General features: G+C 43.9%; 2 protein-coding genes across 2 annotated transcripts; both read right to left on the bottom strand.

Annotated features, from left to right (window-relative positions):
• Positions 1-1589: 1589 nt before the first annotated feature.
• On the bottom strand, positions 1590-3146 carry LOC138357831 (mucin-22-like). Its single transcript, XM_069315007.1, has 3 exons — positions 3127-3146; positions 2290-2429; positions 1590-2245 (listed from the first exon to the last, which is right to left on the bottom strand). The coding sequence occupies exons 1-3, from the start codon at positions 3144-3146 to the stop codon at positions 1590-1592; spliced, it is 816 nt and encodes a 271-aa protein (XP_069171108.1).
• A 5149-nt stretch (positions 3147-8295) lies between these two features.
• LOC138357832 (circumsporozoite protein-like) lies at positions 8296-11152 on the bottom strand. The gene is made up of 2 exons (XM_069315008.1): positions 11062-11152; positions 8296-8804 (listed from the first exon to the last, which is right to left on the bottom strand). The coding sequence occupies exons 1-2, from the start codon at positions 11150-11152 to the stop codon at positions 8296-8298; spliced, it is 600 nt and encodes a 199-aa protein (XP_069171109.1).
• Positions 11153-18811: the final 7659 nt, after the last annotated feature.

The following is an 18811-nucleotide window of genomic DNA, read 5'->3' on the forward strand; positions in this document are numbered from 1 at the left end:
CAATATTGCACTGAATCACAGCGAACACTTCGCTCTACAATATTGCACTGAATCACGACGAGCACCGCACTGCACAATATTGCACTTAGTCACTCTTGAGCACCGCACAGGACGTATAACGTCCCAATCGTCACACACAGGGGGAATTATATACAGGGATTACGCCACTTCACCACCCCTGTCAAACATACTTAACAAGGGGACGGATCCCGCTGGGGATGCCAATTATGTTACGGCCCTCTCGGGTCGCAACTGAGTTCGTACTCTGATGTTATTAGAGGAAGTCGTATCCGGCCCCAAGCCAGTAGTGGCTTTCAAGGGATGAGATCCGTGACGCAAGTAACTTAAAGGGGAAGGGAAATAAAGTTAAGAAGTTAAGATTATAATTGTTTCCATCACCAATAAATAATATAATAATAGAGTACACAGGGGGAGGGGTATTAACACTGTACAAGGGAATTATTTACTCAATCGTCTTCTCCTGAAGACTCTGGATCCAAGCTCTCGGTGCTTTCGTGGCCTCACAACGAATCCTTTGAGAAGCTGAGTCTACCCCGGCCACAGGCCAGCCAAAACACAGTTCCACTGGGGGCACCGCTGTGGAGGCCGTCAACCACAAGTCCAGCAGGTCTGCTGGCAGGTTCTGGATCAGCAACGCTGGTCAGGCCACTCCACGAGCGATACTAGGGTAGCGCCCTAGTCAGGAGCCTCGTGTGATACCACAAATCACTCTCCTGTCCTCAATTCCCCAGTGGTTAATCGTCTCCAGCAGTCGGTCCCGGGTACGACGATCCTTCACTGCCGCTTCACAGGCAGAGTAACACCACAGTGTTCCTCCGGGGGACGACTCACAGCTGCTGCAGCAAAGCACAAGGTATGGGGACGGCTGCCTTGGGTAGACTGACTCAACTTCCATCACAGCAGTCCCAGGTCAACTCTGTAAGCAGACACGTCATCAATAACAGGGACACTAATACACCTCACTTACAGGCTCAGACACAAACGCCCGACATATCCACTCCATAGATGGCGTTGTTGTCTGAGCACCACCTCACCAGAGGTCAGCGGCGGCTGTGTTGTGAGCCGAACAGGACTGGAAACTGGCCCTTGTGGCCAGCACACGTCGTCCTCACCAGGTGTCGTCGTCCGTTTGGAGGGGGTTTCGGGAGCTGACCCACAGATGGCGCGGTCGTCACTGCTCCGTGCTCGGATGCTGGATCCGGGTTCGTAACACACAACTACCAGCAGCAGCACCGGGTGTTTCATCACCAAGCAGCAGCAGCACCGGGTGTATTATCCCAAGCAGCAGCAGTACCGGGGTGTTTCACCACTACCAGCAGCAGCAGTACTGGGGTGTTTCACAACTACCAGCTGCAACACCAGGAGTTTCATCACCAGCAGCAGCAGCATCGAGTGTATTATCCAAAGCAGCAGCAGCATCGGGTGTATTAACTACCAGCAGCAGCAGCACCGGGTGTTTCACCACTACCAGCAGCAGCATCGGGTGTATTATCCCAAGCAGCAGCAGCACCGGGTGTTTCACCACGATCAGCAGCAGCACCGGGTGTATTATCGCAAGCACCAGCAGCTCAACGTGTTTCATTACCAGCAGCAGCACTGACTGTTTCCTCGCCAGCAGCAGAAGCACCCTGAGTTTCATCCCCAACACCAGCTACACCTGATGTTTCATCAACAGCAACAGCAGCCCCGACGGTTTCCTCACCAGCAGCAGCACCGGGTGTTTCATCACCATAAGCAGCAGCACCGGATGTTTTATCACCAGCAGCAGCAGCACCGACTGTTTCATCACCAGCAGCAGCTACATGGGGTGTTTCATCACCACCAGCAGCAGCAGCAATGGGTGCTTCATCAACAGCAGCACCGACTGTTTCACAAGCAACAGCAGCAGAACCGGGTGTTTTATCATCACCAGCAGCAGTAGCACCTGGTGTTTCATCACCAGCAGCAGCAGCAGCAGCACCGGGTGTTTCATCACCAGCAGCAGTAGCACCAGGTGTTTCATCACCAGCAGCAGCAGCAGCACCGGGAGTTTCATCACCAGCAGCAGTAGCACCTGGTGTTTCATCACCAGCAGCAGCAGCACCGGGAGTTTCATCACCAGCAGGAGAGTCACTGACTGTTTCATCACCAGCAGCAGGAGCACCGACTGTTTCATCAACAGCAGCAGCAGTACTGACTGTTTCGTCGTCAACAGCAGCAGAACCGACTTTTTCATATACAGCAACTGCAGTACGACTGTTTCATCATAACCAGCAGCAGAAACAGTACCGGTATTTTCATTACCAACAGAAGCAGCACCGACTGTTTCATCACCACCAGCAGCAGCCCCGACTGTTTCATCACCACCAGCAGCATCACCGGGTGTTTCATTAACAGCATCAGCAGCAGCATCTGGTGTGGGAACCGACCTGTGAGATTTATATTTATTTAATTTATATGAATTTATATAGAATTTATATATACGTTAATTTATATATTTTGATAGCAATTTGTATGATGTTCAGCGGACTGTATTTCTGCAATAATCTCCCAAATCGATCCTTACACATTAGGAGGGGGTTTATATTAAATTTATATATATGCAGCCAATCAAAAAACTGTATTAAACTATATATATTAGTTAATAAAATTGGAGGTGCCTTATCTTATTGTATGGTAGGCTTAGTCCACCAGGTATAACTTGGATGTAGACACCAAATTATCCTCGTGAGAGGCTAGCTTCCATCACCCAAGTAACTGATGTACCAAGAATAATTCTTCCTTCATCTTCTTGATCCTGTTAAAGGGCACTAGCTGTAAAGCTGGAATCCTAATACATGACACCTGTATCAGAGAAAACATTTATATATTATTAGATAAGGACCAAGGCCTAATTACCTGTATTTAGTGGCTCATTTGCATCCTAACCGGTTTGCCCTATATCTACTTAACATTAACTGGCCAGAAATGATTAGATAAACGGGTTTGGGTAAGACACTTCCCTTGTTTATGTTGACTGCGTGTTGATGATGATAGAGCTCTAATTTGATCTCCATAACACTTCGTCCAGGAGAACTATAGGAACTGAATTCGCTCCTGCTACTATGGTCTTAAACAATGGCTGACCTCCTCACCACTGACGCCATGGCTCTCATTGTCCAGATGTCAATAAATGATAGAAGGGTCACATTTACTCTATTTTGATACTAGTAGTTAATTCAAATAAGAAGTTTTTTTATGATGTAATAAGTCCAAAGACTGCTGTATTTAAGAATAATTCCCAACAGAATAGCTGGTGAACTTATAGTACTATGTGGCAATGATATCCCATTTTCTATTGACGGAAAATTCCACTACAAGCTACATTTTCTATGGGTTAACTTGTGTATACAACGGCAGAAGCAATGTTATCTGCCTACTGTATTGAATATAATTAAATAGCGTTGGGTTTTCCGACATAATTCCCCAGGAGGCTGCTCATGGGTCGCAGTCCTATTTAGAACAGACGAACACTGATACTCCTCCTTCGAATTATTAGATTAATTTGATGTTAGTAGTTAGTAGTCACACATTTGTGCGTCTGATCATACAGGACGGATGTCCTGTACTAGAGTTGCAGGGGTTAGAAGTCTAATGGGATTTCATTTCCCTGTTAACTCTTGAAAAGCTAAAATAATAGCCTAAATACATATTATTTAACCCAGAAGACTGAATGTGATCAAGTACTACAGTCAAGTATGATTCAAGGACTGCAGTGAGATCAGTGACATTAGATATAACTTAAAACTTGTTTCAGGTCACTGATATATAAACAATGAGGCCCATGGAATTCATCTTGATTAAATAATAAATGTATCAAAATCAGTCGTCAGATTTATTGGGGTTTAATTTAGTTAATTCAGAGGACTGAATAGTCCATCATTAAAGTCAAGTATGGTTCTGAGACTGCAGTGGGTTCAGTGACATTGGTCGCAGTGACTTGTAGCTGTTTAGGCTACTGTTCACTGATTTGCCACTGAGGCCTTATGAACTCATCTTCAGCTTTAAGTGATAATATTAACATCAACCTCTGTTGTTATAGTCAGCTGTAATCTCCTTAGTATAATGCTACTGGAGTAATATAATCAGCTGATAAATTTAGATTTCTGCTGGTATTATTTATCTGCAGGCATAGGTCTCCTCAGGATTAATACTGGGTCTGAGAGTAACTTGCCTCCTACAGAATTTAGCATGGTTATGCCCTGATATTTAGTAGGGCTACCAATGAATCGATGGTAGTAATCTGTACCTACAAGGATACCGAAGTCGGTGAGGTGATCAGATTTAATATTATCTGCCAATTTTATTCCTCTATTTCTCAGGAATTTGGCTGTTGGTCTCAGGCCGTGTACTTGTAGGTCTGCTGGTATTTTTTCCACCACAATGGCTTGTACTTGAAACAAGTACCTGCCTAAACGTACTGATGGTTGTACCAACTGGTAGACTTGAGGTCCTGTATCTGTTAGAAACCCTGAGATGTTGATTGTCGTCTGGGCTACAGGCCTTAATTGTAGTTCAGCTGCCAACCTTTTAGTGACATATGTTCTCTGGAACCCTTGGTAAAACAACCCACGGGTATGGACCTTGGTCCTCTTATTCTGGATAGTAATTTGGGCAGTGGGCAAAGTCGCATTCTTTTTGGACTCTGCCACTTGGACACTGATTTTCTGTCGCACCTTGCAAAACTGTACTGTGGTGGGAATGCTATCTTCCACCTTGGGTCTTGAATACATTAATTTCGTATGTTTGCACAGTGCTGCATGGTGTTTACCTCCTCTACACCTGTTACAGGTGTTGAATTGGGTCTCACAATTGTCTATGTTTTGTGACTTGAGACACCTTGATCATCTCCCTAATTCCTGGAGTCGCTTACTACGAGTGTCTCTGTCCGGATAATTAGCAAAACGGTATGTTGAATATTTCTTTTTGCAGAACATACATGTCCCCCAGCCTACTGCACGCTTGGAAGTTACCGGTTTGGGGGAACTAGTAACAGTAGGCTTTGAGGAATCTGCTGCATTACCTGATTTTCTCCAACTTGGTGTGAAAGTATTTGGTTGATGTTTATTTGGGGTAGTTGTTTTTACCCTTTAATTGACTATTATTTTCTATTTCCGAATACTCGCAAGAGGCTTTAACTTCCTCATTCGCACGTCGTTTGTTTATGATGGAATGCAAACCTTCAATGATGTCCTGTACCGTCAGGAAGGTGTTATGTAGATGTGTGTATAATTCATCTGGTATATTGCTGGACAATTTTCGTTGAAAGACTACATTGGTCATCCATTCACTAGTGGTTATGTCAACCTTAAGACTGAATGTTCTTAGTAGTGACTCGAACTCCATGCTGAAGGATTGTAATGAGTCAGTAGTCTGATCAGGTTAAGGTAAGTCCAGCAATTGTAGTACTAAATGTATGACAGTTTTCTCATTGCCAGCATTATCCCTAGGAAGCTGGACTGGGAAATTAGTGTTGTCGCTATTTTCATTTACATTTTCTACTACTGGTTCAACTTCACCATTAATTTCAGTTAGGAGGCATGTTAGCTTAGTAGCCTCCGGTATTGGTTTTTCAGAATCCACAGATACTATGGATATATTGTCTGAGAACTGTTTAATTTCTGGTGGTATAATATTGGGTGATGATGTAGTGGGTGAGGCTTTATCCTCGTTGATTAAAGGATCTAATCTGGCTTGATATTTATTCTCAAAAAGAGTTAGATCATCCATAATAGTATCTAATTTATTTGATGTACTGGCTGTACATCAAATCAATTATTTCAATTATTGATGCTGTAGTGGGTGAGGCTTATCCTAGTTGATTAAAGGATCTAATCTGGCTTGATATTTATTCTCAAAAAGAGCCAGAGCATCCATAATATTATCTACTTTATTTGATGTACTGGCAGTACATCAGAATCAATTATTCTACGCAAGTGCTCCAACCTGGCTTGAGTTTCTTCTTCATATTGTGCTAGGTCAGACAGGAATGGTTCTACGTCTTCAACTACTATGTCGTCGTCGTCGTGGACTTGATTTTGGTAAGATTTCCTATTTGCTTTCAATATATGCAATTGGGTTTGAATCTGTAATAGTGGTATTTTCAACCGACAATAATTAATTACAGGCTCATATAACATCTGTTCATATTGGTTGAGATCTCTTGACAGTTGACGTTTACGTGCTGCTAAAGCACGTTTTGCTTTTTGTGGATTATTCATGGTGACTTGTTAATTGGACACCACTGGCTCATAAATTGTGAGCAAGTACTGATGGTAGCCTAGGGTAAAATTCTGGTATCACTAGGCTATAATCCTACCTCTACTAGAGGTTAGCACTTAAAATTAATACACATTATATATATATAATCATACACACTAATGATTTGAGTAATAAACCAGTGCCACTGGAAGTACCTTTAGGTTAGCTCCTCAATTATCACCCTAGGATGGTGTAGACACTAATTAATCGCTCAAAAGGTGCTAAGATTATAAGTAAATTATTATATGTACACAGCTCAACTCGAGCTGATAGCAATTACACCCAAAGTAAGGTCTGTACCATTAATTAACGGTGCTAAGTTGTTCAATATAGCACAACTAAACTATGGTAAAAATGGGAATAGTATGAACATAAATAGTTCAACTAGTCAATGGTAATAGGGGACTAGGTTATCAATAAACACAAGTCAATGTATAGCCAACCCTGTTGTGGGTTGGCAATTAGTAAATATTGTATTGTGAACACCAGTGCAATATATATTAAATAATTCTTTATTTAAGAAATATAATATACACAATTATTGATGACAGCCTCTTAATAAGCTTCTAGAAACTTCCAATATTATCAGCAGGTGTTCAATATTATTAGTGACCTCGCGAAATTAACACAACAAAATTCGTGGATAATCTCTCGCGAAATTAACAACGCAAAATTCGTGAATAATCTTGTGAGGGCACAGCCACTAATTTGGCTGGCTTTAAAATAAGCGCTGTCACTTCACGGAATAACACTCCACCAATTGGTGGTTGACCATGAAACTGCTGAGTGAGGCTGGGCTGAGGGGTTCTTGAGCTCGCTTGAGGCTACGCTGCCGGTTTTTGACTGGCGATGTATTGTTATTGTATAAATCGCACTAGTACCAGTGTACTAGTGCGATATATACAATCCACTGGTTACTCTGGTTAACCAGTGGATCGTATTAACATTAACCAATGAATGAATCCTCTGGTTCATCCCATACAAAGATGACCAAATAATCTGTCATCCGGTTCGAAGATGACAATATAATGTCGGAATCGACCTGTGAGATTTATATTTATTTAATTTATTTGAATTTCTATATAATTTATATTTACGTTAATTTATATATTTCAGATAGCAATTTGTATGATGTTTAGCAGATTGTATTTCTGCAATAATCTCTCAAACCGATCCTTACACATCAGGGGGGTTTATATTAAATTTATATTTATGCAGCCAATCAAACTACATATATTATTTAATAAAATTGGAGGTGCCTTATCTTATTGTATGGTAGGCTTAGTCCACCAGCTATAACTTGGATGTAGAAACCAAATTATCCTCGTGAAAGGCTAGCTTCCATCACCCAAGTAACTCATGTACCAAGATTAATTCTTTCTTCCTCTTCTTGTTCCTGTCAAAGGGCACTAGCTGTAAAGCCGGAATCCTAAAATATGACAGCTATATCAGAGAAAACATTTATATATTATTTGATAAGGATCAAGGCCGAATTACCTGTATTTAGAGGCTCGTTTCGTCCTAACCGGTTCGCCCTATATCTACTTAACATTAACTGACCAGAAATGATTAGATAAACGGGTTTGGGTCAGACACTTCCCTTGTTTATGCTGACTGCGTGTTGATGGTAGAGCTCTAATTTGATCTCCATAACACTTCGTCCAAGAGAATTATAGGAGCTGAATTTGCTCCTGCTAATATGGTCTTAAACAATGGCTGATCTCCTCACCACTGACGCTTTGGCTCTCCTTGTCCAGATATGATAGAAGGGTCACATTTACTCTATTTTGATACTAATAATTAAGTTAATTCAAATGAGAAGTTTTTTTGATGTAGTAAGTCCAAAGACTACTGTATTTAAGAATAATTCCCAACAGAATAGCTGGTGAATTTATAGTACTGTGGCAATGATATCCCGTTTTCTATTGACGGAAAATTCCACTACAAGCTAAATTTTCTATGGGTTAACTTGTGTATACAACGGCAGCAGCAATATTATCCGCCTATTGTATTGACATCTGGTGCTCCATCACCACCATCAATAGCAGCTTCGTTTGTTTCATCACCACCAGCAGCTGCACCACCGGATGTGTTATCACCAGCAGCTGCACCACCGGATGTGTTATCACCAGCAGCAACTGCAGCACGGGATGTGTTATCACCAGCAGCAACTGCAGCACCTGGTGTTTCATCATCATCAGCAGTACAGGGTGTTTCCTCACTCCCAGCAGCAGTAGCACCGACTGTTTCATCAACAGCAGCACCGACTGTTTCATCACCACCAGCAGCTGCAGCACTGGATGTGTTATCACCAGCAGCAACTGCAGCACGGGATGTGTTATCACCAGCAGCAGCTGCAGCACCTGGTGTTTCATCATCAGCAGCAGTACAGGGTGTTTCCTCACTCCCAACAGCAGTAGCACCAACTGTTTCATCACCAGCAGCAGCAGCACAGACTGTTTCATCACCAGCAGCAGCACTAGGTGTTTTATCACCATATGCAGCTGCACCGGGTGTTATCACCAGTAAACAAAAATAAAATAGAACAAAATTGAATGCTTTAATATACTGATAAGGACGTTCATATATTTAATACATACATAAAAGGAATATGATTTTATTTATTATGTATATGAAAGGAATATACTTTTATTTACTTTAATATTGCTTAATGTCTCCAGTTTTTCACTCATCTGATTCGTGGGAAGAGTACGTCTCGGTGGGAACACCACCTTCACGGAAATGCCACTACTCAGTTGCCGATTTCCTTCACGACACTACACCAAGAACCTCCAATGATAGCACCACAATGACAACACGACGTCAGACCACCAAAACCGACCAGCATAAGACGAAGACCAAACATCAGTTTGCTGCGATCTTCAAGAAAAAAGGAGACCATTGACGAAATGAACTAACATCAATACCGGCTATCAACCTTCAACTGCCAGCTGCTTAGGAGCCCAGTCCCCTGTGTGTACTGCAAATGACGTCCCACTCAACTGTACTTCACTCTATTCAAGATCAAATCCGCGGTGATTGTGAAACCGATCTTTCATCTCCCCTCATCACCTCGTCTCCAGTTCCTCGCTCAAGATTTCTGCATCCTCGCCCTGTTCTTCCAACCTCTGCTTGCCAGCTCTATGGACATTTTGAAGTTTCAAGTTTGCATATTGAAAACAAGTAATTTGAATGTCATTAAAAATCAATTCACTGAAGTCTGAAATGAAGACAAATAACATCAAGAATTTTTTTAAACACGTTTAGAGGAAAATATTTGAAACAAACTTATACATATTATAAAATCATTTTCCATCCATCTGTTGTTTGAGGCTTTCAACACTTGAGGCCAACTAAAAGAAAAAGAAAATTCTAATCTATACAGCAAATACATTGATATTCGTTTTTTTCTCTCATTCGTTCATTAAAACACAAATCATAAAGATGGGATTTCCACCATGCTATCATTGTAAAAAATAAAACTTGAAATGTATTAAATCAGCTTCAAGTCTCAGTAATATTTTAGCTTTAAAGATGAAACACTGATTATTAAGGTGAACTAGGTGAACACATGGAAGTTAACAGGTCTAGGTGAACACTTCGAGGTGAAATCTAGACGTGAACACATTGGGTGAACACACAAGGGGAACACATTTGAGGTGACAATCTTGACTATAAACCAAATACTCAAAAATTTTTTAATTTATTTTATAAATGCAGCGTTCAAAACAGCGTTGATATAACTTAAAGAATTAGTGAAAACGTTATTGTTACGGTTACTATGGGTCGCAACCGGGTTCTTTGCTGGAGGAACCAAAGTACTAGTATCCGACCCCAAGTCGGTAGTGGCTTTCAAGGAGTAGGCTTGGTAATGCAAGTAAAAAAACAAGGGGGGTGTTGAAAGGAATACGACACTACATCCTTTATCAATATATTCACATATTATCACTTTCCCATCACCTTAAATAGAATCATAAACGAAGTATTACTGCACTGATATATACACGTGTCGCTCTCATAGGATGCTAAGCGCTCCTCGATGCTCATGCAATGCAGCCTTGTCAACTTCCGTGTTGACAAGGCTGTTGTACTGGGAAACACCAACAAGTCTACTCCTAGCCATGGGCAGCCTATCTACAGTCTCACTAGGTGCTCCTTGTGAACGCCTACAATCACTCTCCAGCCTGGTGCTGGCAGAGAACATCAGCCTCGCGCTGCTGGGCCTCTACACGAACAAATACAAGGGTAGCGAACCCCTGTCAAGAGTTTCTTGCAACTAGCTAGTTACACTCCTTTCTAGCACCTCACTGTGGGTCGTCTCTTCCTCTAGCCAGTCCCAGGATACGCCAAACTTAGTCACTGTTACTTCACAGGCACACAGCATATACTACTTAGTTCCTCTTCGGCGGCGGTTCACTGCTCACGTAAAGCAGAATGGAGTAGAGAGATAACAGGCTGCCCTGGGTAGATTGACTGTCTCTATACCCCTGCGACCGTACGTCGCCTCTCTGGATACAGACACGTTATCAGTAAACTGGCCGGTACATGTGGAACTTGGACATGCCACTTACGGACTCTGACATTGACATACAACTTCTATCACGATAGATAGCGCTGATTTCCAGGCGCCACCTCACCTGAGGTCAGCTACAGCGACTCTTCGGGCTGACCAGGGCAGAAATCTAGCGTCTCTTGCAGGTATCATACTGCCACCACCAGATGGCGTCGTCCATTTAGTGGGGGTTTAGGGAGCAGACTCACAGATGGCATTGACGCTGCTACTCCATTCTCCAACGATGGAGTCGTAACAGTTATACAATCCAATTTGCTTTAATTTCTTTAGATCTATCATGTTAACAAAACAAATTTTGATTAGATCACCCGATGGTCGAAGTGGTTGGACACCGCTCCCTCAACTCATCCTCATATATCCCAGCTCATTCTAATATCTCTTCCAAGAGCTATATAATCATTCTCGAGTAGTACTTTCACCTTATTATTACCTAACCTTATCTCACTTTTGCACTAAGAGGTTTTATCCTTACTGATTTTTGTTTTCATCATGCCTCATATGTCACTTGATGATGTATGATGAGGTGCATGAATGTTTAAGCTCTCACCTAGACTGCGTGAGCGAAGTCACCACAGCTCAAGAGGCGGGTACCGGACGAGATCCATCCCAGGCACGAGGGAACCTCGCACGAGGACCTCAATCCAGCACCATCGGCCATGCGGTAGAGCTGCTCCCGCCATGCCCAACAGAGCTCAGCTCTGTTGGCTACCGGCTCACCCGCAATCGAGGCCGGGCCAATCCACCAACGCATCTTATCTTAGATAGCCGGTAGCAGGGGCGCTGCCCGGGCCGTTGGGTCAGCCGACTCCAACAGATTGCTGAAACGCTTGATCTTATGTAGCCGGATTGACGAGGCAAATTCGGGCATCCCAAGACCACCGACCTTCCAGTCAGTGTAGAAGAATGCATTCGGGGTGTCATGCAGTAGACGGGGCCAACTACGAATAGCCTGCCTCATCCTCTGGTCGAAACTTGCTAGCTGAGTCCTAAACACCACACCCAGAATCAGGCGGTGGTTCATTTTAGGAATGAGGTGGTGCTTCAGCACGTATAACCTCTGTTGGGGTTTGAAGGGGGCCTGTGTGATATTAATAATCCCCCTCTTCAAACATAAAGCCATAGGAGAGACCCCTGCCACTGGCACCAACCAAAATACTCAGGTACTTGTACTTGTCAGTGATGCCAATAGAATCCATGACAGCGCCCTCGACGTGGAACTTCGTTTGCGAGGCGAGATACTACTTCTTGCATTTTCCATTGATCTGCAAGCTCAATGATCGGCACTTTCTCGCGTTGACCTTCAAGCCAGCGTCACTCAACGTGTAACATATAATATCTATAAATGTCTGAAGGCCAGCCGGCGTCTCCGTCGCCACGACCAAATTGTCAGCAAACGTTAGTACTGACACCTTTTCCTCCCCCAGACGAATCCCCAGCTCCAGTTTCTTCGCATTGGTGATTGCCTCATCAATCACTAAATTGAAAAGAAATGGGGACAAGGGATCTCTCTGTTTAACTCCCCTAGTCACAAGGATTACCCTCGATTTCTCCTTCAGGTTGGTTACAACAGTCGAGGCGCCATCATAGCCCGACATAATATAATCCCTAAGAGGCTTAGGGATTCCCTTGCGCTCCATGGCCGCATGAGAGACGGTATCAAAGGCCTTTTTCATGTCCAGGAACGCAAGGTGCGCCGGATGTTTCAGCGCTCGGGCCTCAGCCAGAAGGGAATCTAAGATCGCCAGGTTTTCAGCTCATCCATCCACAGGGATGAACGCCTTTTGCCTCCTGTTGATCCTGATAGCTTGAGAAACTCGGCTGTACTATAAAAACTAGTACTATATAATAACTATAAATAAAATAACTAATACTATAATATTACCACAATTACCTTATCTATTGCTATATTATTACATAATTTAGTGAAAATACGTAATATGTATGCCTTTGAGAATCTATTCACAATAGTCTTCATTGTTGAGAAATAATGTCAAGAAAATCCTTGACAAAGTTCAGTGCAAGAATTTAAAACTTGTAAGTTTGTACATCCCATTCTCCTGTTTAGATACTAGTTTTTCTAACATAGTACAAAGATTTACATACTAAGCAATCAGATGGTAGAATTTTGTAATATTTACTTTATAGACTCCGAAAAAATTGATGCAAAAAAATATATATTCCTAGGCCTTGTATAGCACTATAATAGGCTTCATGGAGATATCGTGTATTAGGCCTAGGGAGGGTAGGTTAGGTTAGTTTAGTTTGTCTTTGCAACACAAATAGAAAATCTATTTCCGGTTTGTCCAATTTCAATAGCACCGATTTCATCTTTTTAATTGTGTTTTACGTCAGTATAAGTACTATTGTCGTCATCAAGTACTATTGTCGTCATCGTTACTATAAGTACTACCAAAGCATGGGAATAGGCTTGTATAAAACTAAAGTCATGTTCCATCGATCTGGGATTTTTTTCTGGGTTTTAAACACTTGAGACCATCAAAAAGAGAAATCCTAATCTGATCTATAGGTCAAATATACTGAAAAATCTCATTTTCTTTCTAATAATTCAATTGGGATTCCTTCCATGTAATCATTATTAAAACAAACATGATCAGTACAAAATCAGCTTAACCCTTAAACCGCTATGGGTCTAAATGGAATTAACACCCACACAAGCAACAAAAAAAAAAGTCAAATTTTTTTTTCTTTTTAATCTCTTTATTTGTGTTCCCTGAGCACAGGAAAAATAATAAAAAATTTAATTACACTTACCGTGGACGTAAATGACCCGAGAAGATCGTCGATGACGTCACGCCTGATCTTTGCTGGACCGCTGTGCGCCCGGGGTGAGTCAGGCGCGACGGAGGAGTGCGAGTTGCCGCGAATTTATTTTCACGTTATTATTTACAGTATCTATGGCGTATTTTACACCCATTTTTTTCACTGGTGTGGTTCAATATGTTCTCACAAGATGATTTATAAACATAAAAATGTTGTCAATGTATATTATATCCACATATTAGTGTCACAAGTATTTGCACAAAAATATCTTATTTCACAATAAAATATACTATTTCTTATGATTTATTTCCACTATATACATTCACTCATTCTGTATTTACATGTTTTGGCACCAGTCTTGGACATTTAGAAGTCATCAAGATTGTGATACTCGTTGAAACATCGGACATGGCACAGAGGGACCTGACACGCTGTGCACCAAGTCATCACCATTTTTCTTTTCTGTTCCCTCTTGGTTGTTGACCAGCATACTACACATGCACGCTGGCCTACTGCACGCTTTCCAGTTGGTGGTAAAAACCTGTGATTGTGTGTCAAAAAGGCATCCCTGTAAGCTAGCCTGGGTGTTGGAGCATGGTGCAATACCGGGTTCAGAATGGGCCTCTGTACACCAGGAATTACTTTGCCAAACTTCTGTAGTAATTGTGTTACTACAGTAAAATTGAATGCACGGAAATTATGTTTACCACCTGTTTTGACAAGATACATATTGTAACTGTTCAGCATTGTTACGTCAACGAGGTGGAAAAACATTTTCTTGGTACACTTCACTGTTTTTCGTACACACTCCACTGCCCCCACCATCATATCACATTTATCCATCAAACGCATATTGATGTTATAGTCCAAGACACAATCTGGCTTATAGATTATTTTTCTGGTGGTTCTGTTCACCTTGCCACTGTCCAGCATTGTTCCAGCATTAATGGTGGTCAACATGTTCACTTCACGCCTGTCTTTCCACCGCACTGAAAGTATTCCACCTGTTTTTCTGAGCTCGCAATCACCAACCTGCATAGCACCTGGAAACACTGGCATTTTCCTTCGTTTTGCCTTCACTGTGCCACACACTCCAGTTCTATTATCAAGCAAGAACCTAGTTAGCAAGGAACTGGTATAATAGTTATCTGTGTATAATGTGTGGCCCTTGTTCAGATATGGTGCAAGCAGTGACTTCACAACACTACCTGAGAAGCCATGTTGGTCATTAGCAGGAATGTCTACATTTGTACCCGTATACATGATCATATGTAACTCAATTCCTGTTTCACAGTCACAGAATACAAAGAATTTCAATCCAAATCGGTGGCGTTTGGAGGGAATATACTGCTTGAAGGCAAGACGTCCTTTGAAAAGCCCAAGGGATTCGTCAATCACAAGCTTCTGAGCTGGTACGTAGAAATCCCTGTACTTTCCGATAAGTTCATTCAGTACGTTCCTTACCTTCCAAAGCCTATCATCATCATTCCTGTCTTCATCATTTGCAAAGTGAAGACACCTGAGGATTATCGCAAATCGGTCTCGAGACATATATTTGCCGAACATTTGTGTTGGAACAGTATGGTCTTTGCTCCAGTAATGGTCGATTACGTGTTTGACACAATGTTTCATCAACATACACAGTGCCAAAAACACATACATTTCACCTACAGTCGTATCTTTCCATCGCTGCAAACGTGAAATACCGGATAACTCCTCCTCATCAATGAGATCACTCGCATATTTATTCGTCTCATGAACAAGATGTTCCATTAGCGGCTTATCAAAATATGCAGTAAAATAGTCCATTTCACACATATCTGCACCTTTATCAGGGAAAATGTCTGTAATTCCAACCTCCGAATTATCAAAAACAGGAATTTACGAAACAAAATCTGTCCCATCAGTAGTAGTAGTAGGCATCCTTCAGTCTCGGGAGACTATGGAGTTTCGCCCTAGTTGTCAATCCTGGTGCAGCGTCTGGTGTGACTGATGAGGCCAATCCGAGAGTGGCAGTCCATCCCACACCGAGCACAAACGAAGTCCGATTCTGGTCTGTCTTCCTGGTTACCGGCTTTCCTTCTCTGTCTCTTTGCCTCCGATTCCTTGGCAAGTGACTCCTCGAACTTGGAGAGACCTCGTTGAACAGACTGCCTCCAGGCTGAACGGTCTGCAGCCAGTGTCTCCCATATAGCGAGATCGACGTCCATGGCTTTCAGGTCCCTTTTGCATACGTCTTTGTACCGTAGCTGGGGCTTGCCTACTGGACGCTTTCCCTGCCTCAGCTCTCCATACAGGAGATCCTTGGGGATCCTGCCGTCGCCCATTCGCACAACGTGCCCGAGCCAGCGCATTCGTCTCTGTTTCAGCATTGTGTACATGCTGGTGATTCTTGCTCTCCCCAAGACGTTGTTGTTTGTCACCTTGTCCTGCCAGGTGATGTCCAAGATGTGTCTAAGGCAGCGCATGTGGTAGGCATTCAGCCGTCTTTCCTGACGGGCGCGGAGTGTCCAAGACTCACTGCCATAAAGGAGAGTGCTCAGGACACAGGATCTGTAAACCTGAATCTTAGTATACTCAGTTAGCCTATTGTTGGCCCACACTCTCTTTGTCAGTTTGGACATGGTAGTAGATGCCTTACCGATGCGTTTGTTTAGCTCCGTATCAAGAGAGAGGGAGTCAGAGATTGTGGAGCCCAGGTACACGAAGTCGTGAACAACTTCCAGTTTGGAATCAGAGATGCCGATGTCAGGTGGGGAGTCCACTCCTTGTCCCATGACTTGTGTTTTCTTCAGACTGATGGTGAGTCCGAAAGCCTGAGAGGCCTCGCTGAAGCGGGTTATGAGCCGTTGGAGGTCTTCAGCTGAGTGGGCAGTGACTGCTGCGTCGTCGGCAAAGAGGAAGTCGCGCAGACACCTCAGCCGAACCTTTGTCTTGGCTCTCAGCCTGGCGAGGTTAAAGAGCTTCCCATCCGACCTGGTCCGGAGGTAAATGCCTTCCGTGACAGATCCGAAGGCGTGCCGCAGCATAACTGCGAAGAAAATCCCGAATAGGGTTGGAGCCAGTACGCAGCCCTGCTTTACTCCACTTCGGATGTCAAAGGCGCCTGATGTTAGGCCATCAAAGACCACGGTGCCCCTCATGTTCTCATGGAAAGATCTGATGATGCTGAGGAGCCTGGGTGGGCATCCGATCTTGGGGAGGATCTTGAACAGGCCATCCCTGCTGACGAGGTCGAAGGCCTTCGTCAGGTCTATGAAGGCTACAAAGAGTGGCTGCTTCTGTTCCCTGCATTTCTCCTGCAGTTGTCTGAGGGAAAAGACCATGTCGATGGTGGACCTGCCAGCTCTGAATCCACATTGTGATTCTGGATAAACTCTCTCTGCAAGTACTTGGAGCCTCTTCAATGCGACTCGAGCAAACAGCTTTCCGACAATACTGAGGAGGGAGATTCCACGGTAGTTGTTGCAGTCGCCCCTGTCACCTTTATTCTTATACAGTGTGACGATGTTGGCATCCCTCATGTCCTGTGGCACCTCTCCTTCTTCCCAGCAGAGGCAGAGAATTTCGTGCAGCTCCATGAGCAGGCTACCTCTGCAGCACTTCAAGGTCTCAGCAGGAATGCCATCTTTGCCAGGAGCTTTACCAGAAGCAAGGGAGTCTAGGGCATCGCTGAGTTCTTCCAGGGTCGGTTCACTGTCGAGCTCCATTAACACAGGCAGACACTCAATGGCGCTCAGGGCATCTTCGGTGACCACATTGTCCCTGGCGTATAGCTCAGAGTAGTGCTCGACCCAGCGCTTCAGCTGCAGTGTCTGGTCCTGAATCACCTCGCCAGTGGCAGATTTCAGAGGAGCGGTCTTCCTCTGGATTGGGCCAAGGGCCTGCTTGATGCCGTCATACATTCCCCTTACATTGCCTGTATCCGCTGCAGTCTGTATCTGGGAGCAGAGCTGGAGCCAATAGTTGTTGGCACATCGCCTGGCGCTCTGCTGCACTTTGCAGCGGACGGCCCGAAGGATCTGTAAGTTGCGCCGACTTGGGCAGGCTTTGTAGGCTGCCAAGGCGTTTCTCTTCTCTTCGATTACAGGTGTCATCTCTTCCGAGTGAGCCTCGAACCAGTCTGCCGACCTGCTGGTCTTCTTGCCAAAGGTGGAAATGGCAGCGTTGAACACAGCGTCTCTGAAGTGCTCCCATCTTTTACAGGCAGTGACCCCAGCTGGGCCAGGAAGAGCTTCCTCGAGCACGTGTGCAAAATCTTCCACCTTGTCCTGGTTGCGGGTCTTGGTGGTGTCGATGCGAGGTCTGCCCGCCTTTTTCGAGTGATGAATCTTCTTTGGTTGCATCTTGACCCTGCTACATACCAGGGAGTGGTCGGTGTCACAGACAGCACTCTGGTAGCTACGCGTAATCTTGACGCTGGGTAGACTTGCACGCCTGGTAAGAATCAGGTCAAGCTGGTGCCAGTGCTTGGATCTGGGGTGTCTCCAAGATACTCGGTGTTGAGGCTTTGTGCCGAAGAACGTGTTGGTGACACAAAGACCATGAAGGCAGCAGAGTTCTAGCAGACGTTGCCCGTTCTCATTCATCCTTCCTATGCCGAATTGACCCAGGCAAGTGGGCCAAATGTTGTGCTCGGCACCCACTCTGGCGTTGAAGTCGCCGAGGATGAACAGTGGCTCCTTTACAGGGATTCTCGCTATGACTCTGTTGAGGTCATCGTAGAATTTTTCCTTTGCCTCTGCTGGAGAAGTCAGGGTTGGTGCATATGCACTAATTACATTGACTGGTCCTGTTTGGGAGTACAGTTGCAGAGACAGAATTCGTTCGGTTTCCCCCATCGGTGGCATAATGTGTCCCAACAGTGCATTCCTGACGGCAAATCCCACACCATGTTCTCTGGTCTCATCTGGAGGTTTTCCTTGCCAGAAGAAAGAGAAGGTCCTCTCTCTCACAGATCCTGATCCTGGGAGCCTGGTCTCTTGGAGAGCAACAATATCCATCTGCAGCTTGCTCAGCTCCCTATCGATGATTGCTGTTTTTCGGGCGTCATTGATTTCTTGCAGGTCGTCAGAGAAACCTGGTGTCAGTGTCCTGACGTTCCATGTGCCCAGCTTTAGGGCAGTTGATATTTTCTTCTTTGGTTTGGTATTGCTT

The sequence above is a fragment of the Procambarus clarkii genome, chromosome 80 (genome assembly GCF_040958095.1).
Source record: "Procambarus clarkii isolate CNS0578487 chromosome 80, FALCON_Pclarkii_2.0, whole genome shotgun sequence".
In the NCBI taxonomy this organism is placed as follows: Eukaryota; Metazoa; Arthropoda; class Malacostraca; order Decapoda; family Cambaridae; genus Procambarus; species Procambarus clarkii.